Source organism: Bos indicus, chromosome 3, assembly GCF_029378745.1.
Source record: "Bos indicus isolate NIAB-ARS_2022 breed Sahiwal x Tharparkar chromosome 3, NIAB-ARS_B.indTharparkar_mat_pri_1.0, whole genome shotgun sequence".
NCBI lineage: Eukaryota > Metazoa > Chordata > Mammalia > Artiodactyla > Bovidae > Bos > Bos indicus.
This window is the reverse complement of record NC_091762.1, coordinates 16,424,493-16,439,472: the sequence shown is the minus strand read 5'-3', so window position 1 is coordinate 16,439,472 and position 14,980 is coordinate 16,424,493. Positions and strand designations below refer to the sequence as shown.

The 14,980-nt window shown below is 45.9% G+C and overlaps 2 protein-coding genes and 1 non-coding gene across 31 annotated transcripts in view; all 3 read left to right on the top strand.

Annotated features, from left to right (window-relative positions):
- Positions 1-11,643, top strand: part of UBAP2L (ubiquitin associated protein 2 like) — a 47,975-nt gene extending 36,332 nt beyond the window's left edge. For 8 of the 28 annotated variants that reach the window (XM_019954481.2, XM_070785597.1, XM_019954469.2 and 5 more), the window contains 8 exons: positions 527-580; positions 1,282-1,363; positions 1,997-2,214; positions 2,580-2,685; positions 7,594-7,661; positions 8,710-8,907; positions 9,325-9,375; positions 10,226-10,873. In XM_019954481.2, coding sequence (XP_019810040.1) covers positions 527-580; positions 1,282-1,363; positions 1,997-2,214; positions 2,580-2,685; positions 7,594-7,661; positions 8,710-8,907; positions 9,325-9,375; positions 10,226-10,321 — 873 coding nt within the window. In that variant the 3' untranslated portion in view covers positions 10,322-10,873. Of the gene's footprint in view, positions 1-526; positions 581-1,281; positions 1,364-1,996; positions 2,215-2,579; positions 2,686-4,108; positions 4,513-7,593; positions 7,662-8,709; positions 8,908-9,324; positions 9,376-10,225; positions 10,874-10,900 lie in introns of those variants that run through there. The other 20 variants (XM_070785614.1, XM_070785606.1, XM_070785603.1 and 17 more) reach the window with 8 other exon arrangements.
- On the top strand, positions 1,071-1,205 carry LOC139182388 (small nucleolar RNA SNORA58). Its single transcript, XR_011566053.1, has one exon. It is a non-coding gene; the product is annotated as a small nucleolar RNA SNORA58 (small nucleolar RNA).
- A 401-nt stretch (positions 11,644-12,044) lies between the features above and the next one.
- Positions 12,045-14,668, top strand: HAX1 (HCLS1 associated protein X-1). Of its 2 annotated transcripts, none has more exons than XM_070785624.1 (7): positions 12,045-12,203; positions 12,716-12,978; positions 13,131-13,342; positions 13,762-13,813; positions 13,935-14,041; positions 14,171-14,261; positions 14,405-14,668. In XM_070785624.1, the coding sequence occupies exons 1-7, from the start codon at positions 12,145-12,147 to the stop codon at positions 14,488-14,490; spliced, it is 870 nt and encodes a 289-aa protein (XP_070641725.1). In that variant the 5' UTR covers positions 12,045-12,144; the 3' UTR covers positions 14,491-14,668. The 2 variants fall into 2 exon arrangements, with proteins under 2 accessions (XP_070641725.1, XP_019810229.1); XM_019954670.2 differs by having other exon boundaries at positions 12,048-12,203; positions 13,155-13,342.
- The last annotated feature ends 312 nt before the right edge of the window (positions 14,669-14,980 follow it).

Below are 14,980 nucleotides of genomic sequence, written 5' to 3'. Positions count from 1 at the left end.
GGGTATATGAGAACCTACTCACCTGAAACTCACACAGCATTGTAAATACTCCCCCCAAAAACCCCAAAACACCTGTTTTTGCCCTCAGAGAGTTTAGATTATCATACAAATGAAATACCCAGTAGCACTTTTTAAATAATTAACACACTACCTTAGTACCCAATAGAGTAAAATGTGAATCCTTTCTGAGAGAGATAAATTTTAAGCCATATTTTGAAGGCTAAAGGAGAAAAATAGTGGTAAAATAAAGTTAACTATTCATGTGTGACTTATGTACCCCACTGCTACCCAGAGGACAGCCTAGTTGAATCATTATGTAGCTCAAGGAAAACTTAAAGGCCGTTCATGAATCATGTAATCTCTTTGCATTTCATTTCTTAAAGAAAATGAAGGAGATAATCTATGTCCTCTTTTTTCTCATGAATGAGGATGAAAGTTCTGTTGATTTATTTTGTCTCTTAGCTCCTTGGTTTGCTACTGTCGTGACCAGTTCCCATTAATATTGTTACATGTTTGTATCTTTTAGCCACAGGTATATGGTTATGATGACTTGCAGATGCTTCAGACAAGATTTCCATTGGTGAGTATATGGTTATAGAGCTCAGGGAAAGAAAGTGATCTTAAATTAATGTTTGAAGTATTCCAGATGTTTACTTGATAAGTCACAGACTTGGCTTTTTCTCAACGCATACCTCCATATACATACTTTAAGATATATTAGGATGTACTTAGAGAGTGGTTCTAACAGAAGGTCACTTTGAGGAGGGAGGAGGGTTCAGGATGGGGAACACGTGTATACCTGTTGTGGGTTCATGTTGATATATGGCAAAACCAATACAATATGGTAAAGTTAAAAAAAAATTAAAAAAAAAAGAAAGTCACTTAAAAAAAGTTGTGACATCTTTGAATTAAACATATTTTAAGCTTCCTTTATGTCTCACACACTTTGATGAATTCTAGAAGGAAGATGTATTTTCTCAGTAGTAATAGACTATTAGGGATTATATCTAGAGGTTTAGGATTTATCTAGAATATTATTGGTACTGATGGACTTGGAGCGTTTTCCTGGTGGGCATACTTGTAGACCTTGCCTGACTATCCCTGTGGCCAGGCAGAGGGGACAGTGTATGCAAGAGTAATATGGAGTTTGTGCTAGCTCTTGCCAGCTCATTAATGGCTGGATGAACTGCAGTTCTCCAACATTCTCTTGCTTCTCATCTTGTACGATGTGTCATGCCAATAATGAGTGGCACTGAGTCTCTTCTCTTTTATTTCTTTCAGGATTACTACAGCATCCCATTTCCCACACCCACCACTCCGCTGACTGGGAGGGATGGTAGCCTGGCCAGCAACCCTTATTCTGGTAGGATTGGGATGGGGCTGAATAAAGGGAAGCTGTGTTGGTATTGGTAGCAGAAACCTGATTAGTAGATCCAGTTTTCACCTTAATTAAGATCTTTGACAGAAATATTATACAAAATGGATGTCATGAATCAGGGTCGGTAGAGGGTCGGTAGATTCAAAATAAGTACAGTGGTTGACCTGGCCTTCCTTTGCTCATCTCTGCTCTTGCTCCCTACTTACATGGCAGTCTTATTGCCTTGCCAGGCTATAGGCCTGACCTGTTGTCCTTATTGACTATCATTGTTTTTCAGGTCCAATGCGGAGTTTTCCCCATGGAGGAGAAGCAGAGAGAGGAAGTAGGGGGTGGGGTAGGGAAGAGATGAAAGAACACAGGTGGGCAGAGAAACCACATAGGAGCTTTATTCTGGAAGCTTGTCTCTGCCACAGCATTGCATAGCCGTGCGTTATTAGTCCTTGACTGGCATTGTGCAGAGTGTGTCCTGAGCGACGCTAAACGGAGCCTCAAAAAAATAAAATTCACAGAATTGAACGTTAACCAAGGCTCTCTTGGATCATGTGAAATCAGAAGAGGTAATTCTACATTGATGTGGGGAGTAAAAGAGGCAGATATATTGAGCCTCTCCTTTCACAGGTGACCTCACAAAGTTCGGCCGCGGGGATGCCTCCTCCCCGGCCCCAGCCACAACCTTGGCCCAACCCCAACAGAACCAGACGCAGACTCACCACACCACGCAGCAGACATTCCTGAACCCGGCGCTGCCTCCTGGCTACAGTTACACCAGCCTGCCATACTACACAGGGGTTCCTGGCCTCCCCAGCACCTTCCAGTATGGGCCTGCTGTGTTCCCTGTAAGTGCTTGGACTTGGTCTTTACTTGTAGTGAAGAATCCTTGACACTATCCTAGCTACTTTCAAAGCTAGATGACTTTTAAATAATGAATAAGGAGGAACAATTTCCACTTCTGGCCTGGGAGAGGGACTGGGGCTGGATAGGTGGTATTGGGGTAAGGGACTACGTGTTGTCAGAATTAGCTAAAGGGGGAATGTATAGCTTTGCTTCCCTCAGACTGTCATTCATTCCCTGAGCCATTTTGCTAAGCAAACGGGACAGTCTGCCTCAGGATGGGTAGCCATCTTGAATGCCCAGTCTCTGGAGTGGGTTAAAATGGTACTTTGCCGCCATTTCACTGTAGTGCTGGCCTTTTGTTCTTCAGGTGGCTCCTACCTCTTCCAAGCAGCATGGTGTGAATGTCAGTGTGAATGCATCAGCCACCCCTTTCCAACAGCCAAGTGGTTATGGGTCTCATGGATACAACACTGGTAAGCTCACCTTGACCCTGGCTGTCATTGGGATGTTATTAAATGAGTTTCAGGGAGGAAGATTCGAAGCTTGAGAAAATAGGGCTGGTAAGGGTGTGCTGCTGCTCCAGGTATGATTGTTCATGTTTGTCTGACTTGGGTTTCTGTCTGAGCAGCACCAACAGAGGAGCTTAATAGTAGAACACGTATTCATTACTCATGATGAGAATGCCCTGGGGCACAAATTGGCTATTAGAATATGTTGGCTGGCCTAAACTTTGGGTGGGAAGCAAGGGGCCCACCCAAATCTACACAAGATTTTACTGAGATCTTTCAGTGGGGCCAGGTGTTAACATTTAAGGTACCGGTAAGTACAGTAGGTGATACGTTCATTCAGTGAATAGAAGAGTTAAATGGATTCTTAGCTAGCATGCTGTGGTAGGTTTGGCTGCAATCTCTTTATAGTACAACTTTCTTCATGTGGCCCCTCGTTTCATTCCCTATCTAGAGGGCCTAAGATGAGGAAAGAAGGGAGTAGGGCACAAATGCTCAATAGAGGGAGAGTTGGACCTTTGGGTTCCTTCATTTGTGTGGCTGGTTTTTTCACAAACTCCATTGTACAGCTGACGGCAGGGAGGGAAATACGGGGATCCTCTGAATGGACGCTGACCTAAAAGGTATTTATCCTATCCTTCGCTCTCATACCTGACACCTACTGTCTGTTTTTGGGGGACAGGAAGTAAGAGTTTTTGAATAAAATAATTCTGTCTACTTTTCTCAGTGCCTTGTAGATGTGTATGGAGAGTAAGTGGTTGCCATTGCTTGGGGTTGAGGTTGAGGGTTGTTCTTTAAAATTCTTAGCTCAGTTATGGTTTCACGGTGGTTTGGATGGAGCTACATCTGTGTTCTTCACCCTTGTATGGGCTCCAGATGGTTAAACTTGTCCAAGGTTTTTCAGTAACTGGGAAACTGAGCTGAGAAAGAGAGCAGTAAGTCTGGAAACTATCATCAGGTGGAGCTTTGAACTGTGTTGTATGACTTACAGTGGGTTGAGATACGAAGTAAAGAAATCCTGAGATGACTCACTGAGATTAAATCGTTAATACCCAGACTCCTTGTGGCTAGGGACCCCTCTCTCTCAGCAGGTCAGCCCCAGTCCTTGGTAGGGAGGTTTACAAGCTCTTGTGTTGGAGTGGCCCTATTACAGGAATTTAGATTTAGGTCTTAACTGGACCAGATTCAAGAATTTTAAGAGGTAGATGATTGGTAATATAAGAAGATGGCATTACCGGATTTTGGAAATCCCAGCTGTTTCCCTAAGATTTAAGAAACCTATAACAACCCTTTGAGAACCCCCAGTTCCCAACCCCACAGAGGGCTCTTGTCATCCCATTCCTCATCAACCTCTAAATTCATTTATTTTTATGTATTTGATTCCTTTTAGGAAGAAAATATCCACCCCCTTACAAGCATTTCTGGACGGCAGAGAGCTAATTTGGCCCAAGGCCGGGGGCTGTGTTTTGTGTGTGTGTATAAATTTGCACTGAAGTCTTGTTTCAGAAACCAGACCACTGAGGAGAGCCTGCTGAGCTGTGGCCATGGCCTGCGTGGCTTGGGGGAATGAGTTGGTGGATACCTTCTGGGCTTTTGAACTTGCCCTTGCCTCATTTCCCTCTGCCCCATGTGTCTGACCCTGTCTTACCCATTTCGAATTCAAGCGGTGCAGCACCTCCTCTGAAGCATCAATGCACACACCTGCTGTTGCTTTTGATTTCTGGAAGGCATGTAGTTTCAACTTGTAACAAAATATTTGTAGTCTTCAATAAACTGTGGTATTTCTTTAGCTAACTCTGGCGTTCTTTCCGTGCATGTCTTTTGGACACTAGGAGCCAACATTGTGCTGTGGGTGGAGGGTGGCCTTTTCAGTCAAACCCCAGCATAGTCAAAGAACCATTAACTTTTCAGTATGGTGAATCTATTAAGGTGGGGGAAGGGAAGTGGCCTCAGTTCTCAGCCTGTTGATTAGTTGGTAAAGAAAGCTGTTTGTAGAAAATTCTCCATTCTCCATGCTGCTTATAGCTGTTCACTTTTCAGTTTAGATCTTCCCCTTGTCTCTGACATAAGCAGAGAGGAAAGGACAGAAAAGTTAGTGTCATGTCATTGTGAAAGGCTAAAGAGATGGTGTTCAGACCTGTTGTTATGAAAGTATCTTCCAGGTTTAGTACCCACATCTGGTTCCCAGAGGCCACATGGCTGGCTGAGATCTGATAAAGTCTTGCGTGACCAGCTAGTTGATGACTCGGGCTGTGGACACTCTTCTAGCCTGGAACATTGTTCTTAGAGTCCCTTGATGGCTTTTTAGGGATTGTGGAATATTAGTCAATTCGCAGTTGTTGGGTGTGGCTAAGGATGTATGGGAGAGGTTTGGTTAAACACCTCCTTGACTATGGAAATTCTCATCCCCTCTTAATGCCCTTCATTCATAGAGTTAGCTTGGACAGTGAGAACTCTGTCCTTGGTTAACTGGAAACCCAGATATTTGACCTTCTTTGTATTTGTTCCCAGCCCTCTGAAGAAATTTTGTCTTTTGAGTGTGCCCAGCTTTCTCAGGGGTTGCCAGGCTGGGAGAGATTTCTTGCTGTTTCTCCTCCCCGCCGTCCACATTGTGTTTGTATGATCATCACTGCTTGGGAGTGTGGATTAACCTGGGGATGTTGACTGCTGGAAGGAAAGCAAAACTCTGAGGTTTCTAATTGGTGAACAATAGGTAGGGAAATGAATGCCTGTTATTTTCTAGCGTCTCAGATGCTTACACTGAGGCCATTTAGGGCTACTACACTCTTCTGTGTTTTTCTCCATCTCCAATTATTTCAACCAGTAGCCCAATCAAGGCTTCTAGACTAGAAGCTGTTTTTGAGCCAGTCCAGCCTCTAGAAAGAATGAGACCAGTTAAGGGCACATTGGAACTAAATTCCTTCCTACCACTAGGCTTGAGAACAGCCGTTTCTCCCATTCTGTATGGGATGACCAAGGGGTGTTGGCAAGCTGTTTGAACCTTCACTGTAAAGGTCATTGTCTCTTCTGGTTTCCCTCAGAGATGTTCTGTTTTTATCCTGTCCATTACACCTTACTCTCAACCCTTCCACACAAACCACCTCGTTAGCTTAGCTTTTTCCATAAATGAACTCCTGTTCTTAAAGTTATGCCTGTTACCAGTGATTTGCCAAATGGGCACCTGAAAGCTGGAAAAGGAAGGGGAAAAAACTACCTGATTAGTTCCTGTTTTGTCCCCTTTTACTCCAGTGCCATTGAAATGTAGAGTTGATACTTTGAAGATGGGAAAGTATTTTCTCATGCTTGGTTTCTGTTGTTTAGTTGCTAAGTTGTGGCTGACTCTCCTGCGACCCCACGGACTGTAGCCCGTCAGGCTCCTCTGTGCATGGGATTTCCATGGACAGAATACTGGAGTTGGTTGCCATTTCCTCTTCCTGGGTATCTTCCCGACCCGGCATCTCCTGCATTGGCAGGCAGGTTCTTCTTCACTGAGCCATCCATTAGTGTCTGTAATTCTTTACTTTTCCTAGTTAGTGTTTGTTCCTCCCTGAAACTGTCTGGACTTACGATATGGGAGGGTTTTCCAGGGTAAACGCCACTTCTATTGGGAAGATTCTAAAGTGGCTGTCCAAGGTGGGCTTAGCTTTTGAAGGCTGCCTTGGTCTAGGGAGGATTTGGATTTTGGAGTTTGAATGGAGATCGCTATTGAACTGTGGGTAAATGGAGGATTCCTCTTTTGTGACTCCATCAGTGTGTGTGTGTGTGTGTGTGTTGTGTGACTCCGTCAGTTTAGTTCTAAAAAACTCATCAAAGTTCTCCTAACAGCAGAGGAAAATCCAAAGACCCAGCCTGAAATGCAATGTTTTTTTGAAGTCTCGTTTTATCTCACCTTCTGAGATGTAACAGATCTTTAGAAAACAAGCTTTAAATTCCTAGTAAAATTTCAGTTACTTTTTCTTCAGTATTTGTATACAGTTTTCACTAGTAAGATGCTGGGTTATTTTACCTGATGGCTTTTTTTCCTATTCTTACTGCCCCATACCCTGGGAGGTACAGTATGTGTATTTCAGTTTAAGGAGTACAGATTAAAATGGGGAATTGTACTGTTGTGGTTTCCATAAAATCATCATGGTGGTAGGGAGTTTTTCAATAGGAAACACATAAGTTGCTGGAGTATGGATTAGAGCTTTTACCTCATAGAAAAGCTGAAATTGTAAACTAGAATGAACAGTTGGATTTTGTGTTCCACCTAGGCTATAAGAGCCTAACCCTGTCTACCCTCTCTTCTCTCCACACTTAGGCTTAAATTGAGTAAATGGAAATTTGCTTTGTAAATCGTAGGTATGTAGCCTAGTAGTACCAAGACAATAGGGAAGCTGGACCAAGTAAACTGAGGCTCTGAGAATGAAAGTGCTCTTGGGGGTTGAACTGAACTGCTCCGTTAGCACTTTGCTTATGCTGTGGAGCCCATGAATTTTGAGCCCACTCAGCAGCAAGATTGCAGAACTGAGTGGAGTTTGGGCTGACTGATTTGAAAAGGACATGAAAAGTTTAATACAATCCTGTTGGGCTTTGGCACAGAGAGTTTTGAAAGCCATAGGCTAGTGAAGTTTGGCTATATTCCCTGGTGCTCCCAAAAACAACACCCCTCACTCTCACATAAACAGTATACATCGGGAAAGGGCAAGAGAACCCCTTAGAGAACCTTTTTGTATCGTGAGCTCTTATTCCTCAGGACTGACATGAAGTTGGAAAAACAGACCAAAATTCCCTTGCAGTGCTCTAGCTAGAAAAGCCACACGCATCATCATTTCCCAGGGATGGGGCCAGGCAGTTAGCAGAGCTAATCCTCCTGTCTGTTTCCTCCTCCCCCAGGTGTGTCAGTCACCTCCAGTAATACAGGCGTGCCAGATATCTCGGGTTCTGTGTACTCCAAAACCCAGGTAGGTGCCTGGCTCTGGATAGAACTGGAAAGAGAGATGGACATCGAGGAGGTGGAGTTGCAGTGATAGAAAAACACTGAACATGGGAATTCCCTGGCTGTCCAGTGGTTAGGACTTGGCACTTTCATTGCCATGGGCCTGGGTTCAATCCCTGGTAGGGGAACTAGGATCCCACAAGCCATATGGCCAAAGGGCGGGAAAAGACTGAACAAGAACAGTCCTCTTAGGAGAGGTATCAGGAAACCCATCCTACTAGAAAGTGAGTGAGTTCTTGAAGTTTAAACTGAGCCCTCTTGGAAAAAAAAGGAAAAATGTTACAGGAAGGTGGAGTGTGGTAAACTGTTGTGATGTCATGTTGTTTACTGCACGTTTTCCTGGCCCCTTACTCCCAACCTTTTCATAAGTTTCTCAGAGAATAGAATGGAATGAAAGGAAAGTGGTTCTTCCCATTCTTTGTAAGTCTGTAACAGAGTGGGAAAGGATACAACACATCCCAGTAATTAAAGTGAGGTATCCAAATTATGCACAGATTAGTACTGTGTTGCTCCCACATACACACCATAAATAATTAAAAGTTCCAGGTAAAGTATTAGGAGTTGTGGTGGAGTGCTTCATGACCAAGACCATTAACACTCAAGATTCCTCAGTGTGTATTCATTTTCTTTTTTTAATATCTAACAAGTTTTTATTTTTACCCAACTCCAGAGGTTGTGCTAATAGTGGTCAGCATATTTCACTGTGTTCATGAATGATGCTAGATTTCACAAAGTGATCTCACACCAAGTCCTCTTACTTGGTCCTTACAACCAAGAGGTTACTAGCATCCCTGATTCATGTAAGAGAAAGCAGGCTGAGAGACGGAGCAGTTTTCCAGGGTCACACAGCTATTACAGACGAGAACCGAGGCTGAGGCCTGACTATCTGACCTCAGGTGCAGCACTCCTCTGTGACGCCATGCTGCGCTCAGGGTGGGGGACCTTAGATTCAGAAATCCCAAGGAATAGTTTGCTGATCCTTTTGCTCTCTCTCCTCCTCTTCTCCTGGATAGCAGTCCTTTGAGAAACAAGGTTTTCATTCCGGTACTCCTGCTGCCTCCTTCAACTTGCCTTCAGCCCTAGGAAGTGGGGGGCCCATCAATCCGGCCACAGCTGCTGCCTACCCACCTGCCCCTTTTATGCACATCCTGACTCCCCATCAGCAGCCGCACTCCCAGATCCTTCACCATCACCTGCAGCAGGATGGCCAGGTAATAGCCCTTCCCCGTCTTTCCTTTCCCTTCCTCTTCCTTCCTATCCCTAAAACTACCTCCCCTTTCCTTTTCTTACCCTTCCTCACCGCCACCTTCACCCAGCCCTCCCCAGCGCCAGCCATGGGCACACAGCACATACAGACACAGCGCACATAACACGAGTGGCCGGCAAAGGATACGTCAGAGGAGGGGCCAGATGGCAGCCTCATTCCCCCCGATGCCTTTGGCGCCTTTCTCTTCCACCTCCTCCCATAGCACAGTTGTCCTCATCCCATCAGACCTGGCTCACACCTCCCCTCTTAACCTCTCCCAGCCTTCCCCCTTCCCTGACATTATAGCTTTCCCTTCTAATGGTGGAGTTCTATTGTCAAAAGTTTGTCCCTTTATTTTCCATATATCCTGGTTCTGCCTCAGCTACCATATTTGCAGATGATTCTCTGTTGCCAGCGCCAGCAGGAGGAGCAGGTAATGAAACTGAATGATGATATGCTTGAACCCACTCCTTTTCAGTCCCCATTTCACCTCCACAGTCTCAGGGAACTTGAAGAGAAGAGATTGCACGGTCACAAGTCGGGATACACAAACACAAACACCTTGCTGAGCTCTCTGGCCTCCCGTTCCTCTCTTGTCCTCCCCTCCTCAATGCTCTCTTTTTCTTTCTACCCTTCCCTGACTCTTGAAACACTTGGTTACTGGAATGGAAAGGATTCTTGGAGCAGCATCTGGAGCCTGGGGCCTCAGACTCTCTTATCTTCCCTGAAATAGGCTCACAGATGTGAAGTGTGATAGGGCTGGGGAGCCCTGGGTTGGTGCAAGTGACCTCTCCCCCTTCCTCATAGGTGGGCTTGGGCAGCTAGAGTAAGGACTTCCTTGCTGTCAACTACAGATACCCAAATTGAGGCATTTATAGGGATCAATGAAAGTGAAATCACCTTGTGATTACCCATCTCTAAGGGGCCATAATTCTCTCTAGAGAGTAGCCTTCTGGAACAGGAGAGGATGAGTTTGAGGGTGGGGGGAGGTGGAATTGAAAATGAGTAGAACTGATTCACTATCTTGCCTCCAAAAGTATCCTACCCTCTTTTCATCTTTCCCTTATTTAATGGTTATAGGTGCTTTTTTACTTGTCAGAGGTGCTCTTAACTGCTGTATAAACCAAATTTCTGATGGTTGAGAAGCAAGCTTCAGAGTAGTTTCTAAGCCAGGGGAATGGGAGAGTAAAACAATTTCTAAATCTCCACTTGAAGATGTCATAAATTTGTCCCACTAACTCGACATCTTTTTCCTCCCCATTCACCCTCCCATTCCCCTGCAGACGGGCAGCGGGCAACGTAGCCAGACCAGCTCCATCCCGCAGAAGCCCCAGACCAACAAGTCTGCCTACAACAGCTACAGCTGGGGGGCCAACTGAGGCCCCGATCCTCTTCTCCCGGTCCCATCTTCTGAGAGGGCTTCTCAGCCTGGCAACTATGGAAACAGCATCAAAGAGAGAAAAGAATGTGGGGGGCTTCCGCTACCCCCCACCCCCAGCGGCCCACCCCATGCCTCAGCTTCATGTCTGTCCCATTCCCATACCATCCCCACTCTGTTGTATGTATTATAGGATTTGTATTTTCTCTTTTTTTTTTTTTTTTCTTCCTTTCCTCTCTTCCTCCTCCCTTGCATTCAAGATTATGAAACTTTGCTGTGGGCCCTGCCCTCTCTTCTCCTCCTCCTGTTCACCCTGGTGGTGTGTGGGTGAGGTGGGGAGGGGGGACCCCCAAATATATATCAGCCCAACAGCCCTAAGTCTCCTCCTTTATTATTAGGAAACACAACAACAACAACAAAAAATGGCGTCATGAATATGAACAGCATTGTCAGATAAATTAGTTGAAGTGGTTTTTTTTTTTTTTTGTACTGTGTCCTCAAATTTAATGGATTAATGTGTCTTGTATATATAAAAAGAAAACCTCTACCTTCAGCCTCTGCCCATTCTTGCTCCGTCTAGGATGTCCTCAGTCTCGTCGATGACCAGCTTGGTGAATAAATATTACTGTACCAACTGGGCCTTCTCTAGCAGGCCCCGAAGGCGGTGGAATAAAAACGAAATCTTCGCCCTTTAAGAACTCCTCTGACCTTAATGTGCTGCCCTTGAGGGGATTCCCTCGCCCTCCCTCAAAAAGTTCACAGAGGTGCCTGTAAAGAATCATTGCAAATCTTCATTTCCTTCAGATCTGTAGCAGATTGTAAGCAGTGAAAGGGAGTGGGATAGCTGATACTGGGTGGAAAGGGAGAGGATTAAGCAAGAACTGAAAGAAATCACTTTGTATCAATAGAATCAAAGTTTAATTTAGATGGGTCCAGGCAAATGAACTGGGAAGAAGTGAGGGCAAAACATGCACTGTTGGCTAGCAAAACTGAAGCAGTGGGTCTTGCTGCGTGAGTGTTTTCGTTTCACATAGCTAATACCCAGACCCTGGAAGAGGAGGCGGCTGGAGCAAGGCCGGGTTTGGGAAGGAGGTGGGGGCAGAGAGGGGGAGAGGCTTTGAGTCAGGCAAAAGGGGATACTTATACCTCCAAATTCTTTCTTCCCAAAACTTGACTAGATTTCTCTTCTCTCTTACAAAGTGTATTCTGATGGTTACAGAGCCTACCTTGACAAACTACTTAATAGCTGGAGAGATGAAGTTAAACCCATGCATTCCTGTGTCTTACTCTGGGGATGTCATTATTAAAGTAGAAGAAGCTTGATACATTTTGTCCATTCCTCTAATACTAGACTTAAGTCAGGCGAAAAGCACGGGATGAAAGAAGGGAGCGAGGTGCCGTAAGGCAGAACACGGGTCCGTGGGTGTGGTGAGTGCAATGAGGGAGGGTCTGGGTCCGGTTCATTTGTGTGGGTGGGGTGCCCTCTGGCGGCTGTCTCCAGTGTCATCAAGCGTCAAACCCTCGAAACCCTATTGGAGTGGGTTAGTCGGCCAAAAGAATTGGCTTAGAGGGCAAGTGTTCGTTGGGAAATAAAACTTCAGTACGCCCTTTCCCTTCACAGGGAGCAGGTAGGGGCAAAAGAAAGCCTTTAGAATTTGATAGGATCGCCGGCCCCGCCCCTCAGCGACGTCCGGCTTACGGTTGTTTTACGACAGTGCGATCGCATGCTTGCTTTCCGGCAGCGTGGTCTGACGCTACGCTCAATTTCCGACAGCGTAGCTCCGGCTGCTACCTGCTGTGGGCTTCAAAGGTTCGAGTCCCACTATGGGAATGAGCCTTTTTGACCTCTTTCGGGGCTTTTTCGGCTTTTCTGGACCTCGGAGGTGAGAACGGGTTCCGGCCAGACACGGAGGGGTGGGAGTACTCTGAGGGGAGCTTGACCCTTGACACCCTGTTTTTGGAAAAACATCCTTTTCTACCCTCCTACAACTCCTGCGGAAAAGAAGGTCAACATTCAACACTCAGCCCCCGACAGTAACCAGGGCGGTCGTTAAGAGAACAAACAGCCGCTTAAGCCTTTCTCCAATCTAGGGTGATGCAACAGGGGACCGGGTGGGGAAGACAATGGGGCTCCGGGGTAGAGGACAAGTGAGCAAGACCTTGGGGGCGGGGAGGGGCTGGGAAACACTTAAGAAAAGCCGCGGGGAAGCGTTGGGGGCGGGGGCGGGGCACGAGGTGAGGACTGACTGATGAAGCAAAACAAACCCGATGGCCAGTCCTCTACCCTCACTTCAGGCTCTCAGATCCCAACTCTTGTCCCACTCGTCGAGCGTTAACTGATGTTATGGTTTAAGTAGTGCTGAAATTTTGGTGGCTAATCTGCCTCCACCCCTAGCCACAGAGATCCCTTTTTTGGAGGAATGACTCGCGATGAAGACGAAGATGATGAGGAAGAGGAAGAAGAAGGAGTCACGTGGGGCCGTGGGAACTCGAGGTTTGAGGGTCCCCAGTCCCCCGAGGAATTTAGCTTTGGCTTCAGCTTCAGCCCAGGAGGAGGAATGCGTTTCCACGATAACTTCGGCTTTGATGACCTAGTACGGGATTTCAATAACATCTTCAGCGAGATGGGGGCCTGGACCTTGCCTTCCCGCCCTCCTGGTGTGTGGATGCTCCTGGGGAAGAACCTGTGGTTTCTTCTTGCAGAGAGTAGTTGGGGGTGGCGGGGGGGCGGGGGAGGGGGGTTGGGAAGTGTGAGAAAGCTGATGATTTCAAGGAGATTTAAAAGAGCCCAAGTCCTTTCCCACTCCCAGCATCCACCGGCCACCTTTCTGCAGAACTTCCAGGTCCTGAGTCAGAGACACCTGGTGAGAGACGGCAGGAAGGACAGACGCTTCGGGACTCAATGCTTAAGTATCCAGATAGTCACCAGCCCAAGATCTTTGGTGGGGGCTTGGAAAGTGATGCAAGATCTGAATCCTCCAAACCAGCACCAGACTGGGGCCCCCAGAGACCTTTTCATAGGGTGAGTACATCTGGGCTTGAAGTGGGAGCTGTGGAGACACTGACTTTAAGGACTGGAAACCTTGCTGGAATCTAACAGACTTGGGTTGTATTTGTCTGTTTTGTATATTAAGCTTTGTGTAGGATTTTCTTTGGGAGGAAATGGGAGTTCTGCTTTTTGTTAAAAATTACTGTAGACGATGCTTGGAGAAAGCAGAAATGTTGAAGGAGGACAGAAAAGTGTCAGTTCAGGAATGCTTTTTGGTAGAGAAATACATGAATCAGGTAGGAAGGAGGAGGAGTGAGTAAAGAAAGCCATTCTGCTGGGATCATTTCTCCTGAAAAAAAGTGGTTTTGGAACTTGGAAATAGTTTGGGTTCTGGGGCCCTTCAGATTTCAGATTGAAAGGTGTCATTTGACCTACTTTGGCTTCTTCTACAGTTTGATGATACGTGGCCTGTGACCCCCCACTCTAGAGCCAGAGAAGACAATGGTGAGTCTGGAGGGAGACGACATGTACTAGCCTTTGGTCTCCCTCCCTGAAATTTCTGTCGCCACGTTTGTCCCCGTCTTCGCTTTGGACTCTTTCTTGTTTCCTTTCTGTGCCCTTCTAGATCTTGATTCCCAGGTTTCTCAGGAGGGTCTTGGCCCAGTTCTGCAGCCCCAACCCAAATCCTATTTCAAGAGTGTCTCTGTGACCAAGATCACTAAGCCAGATGGGGTGAGTTGGGAGAGACGGGTAAAGGCAGCTGTGACCAGAGAATGTTCTGGAAAGGGGGACTATGTAAAGAAACCAGTGAACTCACCTTTAGTGATGTTAGGGATATGGTGGGGGGACTTCTCCTTGTAGACTGTAGAGGAGCGCCGGACTGTGGTGGATAGTGAGGGCCGGAAAGAGACCACGGTAACCCATCAAGAGGCAGGCAGCAGTCCTAGAGATGGTAAGTGAAGAGTATAAACCAAAGGGATCCATCTCTTAATTCCATGGGAAAGGGAACCGTTTCTCTCCTACCCTTTAACATTACTGCCCTCCTTTGCCTCTTTCCAATCTCTTTCATTTAGCCTGTATCACTTGTTCCCTTAGGTCCAGAATCACCAACACCTCCATCCTTGGATGATTCCTCTTCCATCCTGGATTTGTTCCTAGGACGTTGGTTCCGGTCCCGGTAGCCTTGTTAATTCATCTCAGAGGCCTTTAGATTCTTTCCACCTCCCACCCTTTCTCGGTATTAATGGGCTTAGTTGTCTTCCTGCCACCTCAGGACCTTGGGCGTGTGGAACAGTGAACTGAAGGTCTGTCAGTTTGTCAGTCACCCAAACTGACCAATAAAACCTTTATTTATGCTAATTCTTTGGTCTTGGTTTTGTCATGGCTATTCCACTTTCTCACACTATCCAGGGCTTCCCCAATTAACTTGGCCCACAAAAAATTATCTCTTTGCTTTACTTGCAAAACTGATTTTGATAAGTAAGGACCAGTTACCTTTAGGAAATGATTTTCCTTATGAATAGATGACTAGTGTTATCTCCAGGGAAATTTCCACATGCGGATGCATCAGTTTTAAAAAAACTATGTATGTAAGTGTAGGGGAAAAACTGCTTCCCTTTGTGTGAAATTAATATGATTGGATAATTCAGAGAAAATATAACTGGCAAAGCA

What these genes read in the sequence shown, in the direction of transcription:
- HAX1 (XM_070785624.1), top strand. Translation starts at nt 12,145, where the DNA reads ATGGGAATGAGCCTTTTTGACCTCTTTCGGGGCTTTTTCGGCTTTTCT. An exon ending in CTTGCCTTCCCGCCCTCCTG is followed by an intron (nt 12,979 to 13,130) that starts GTGTGTGGATGC and finishes TCCCACTCCCAG; the next exon opens with CATCCACCGGCCACCTTTCT. An exon ending in TAGAGCCAGAGAAGACAATG is followed by an intron (nt 13,814 to 13,934) that starts GTGAGTCTGGAG and finishes GTGCCCTTCTAG; the next exon opens with ATCTTGATTCCCAGGTTTCT.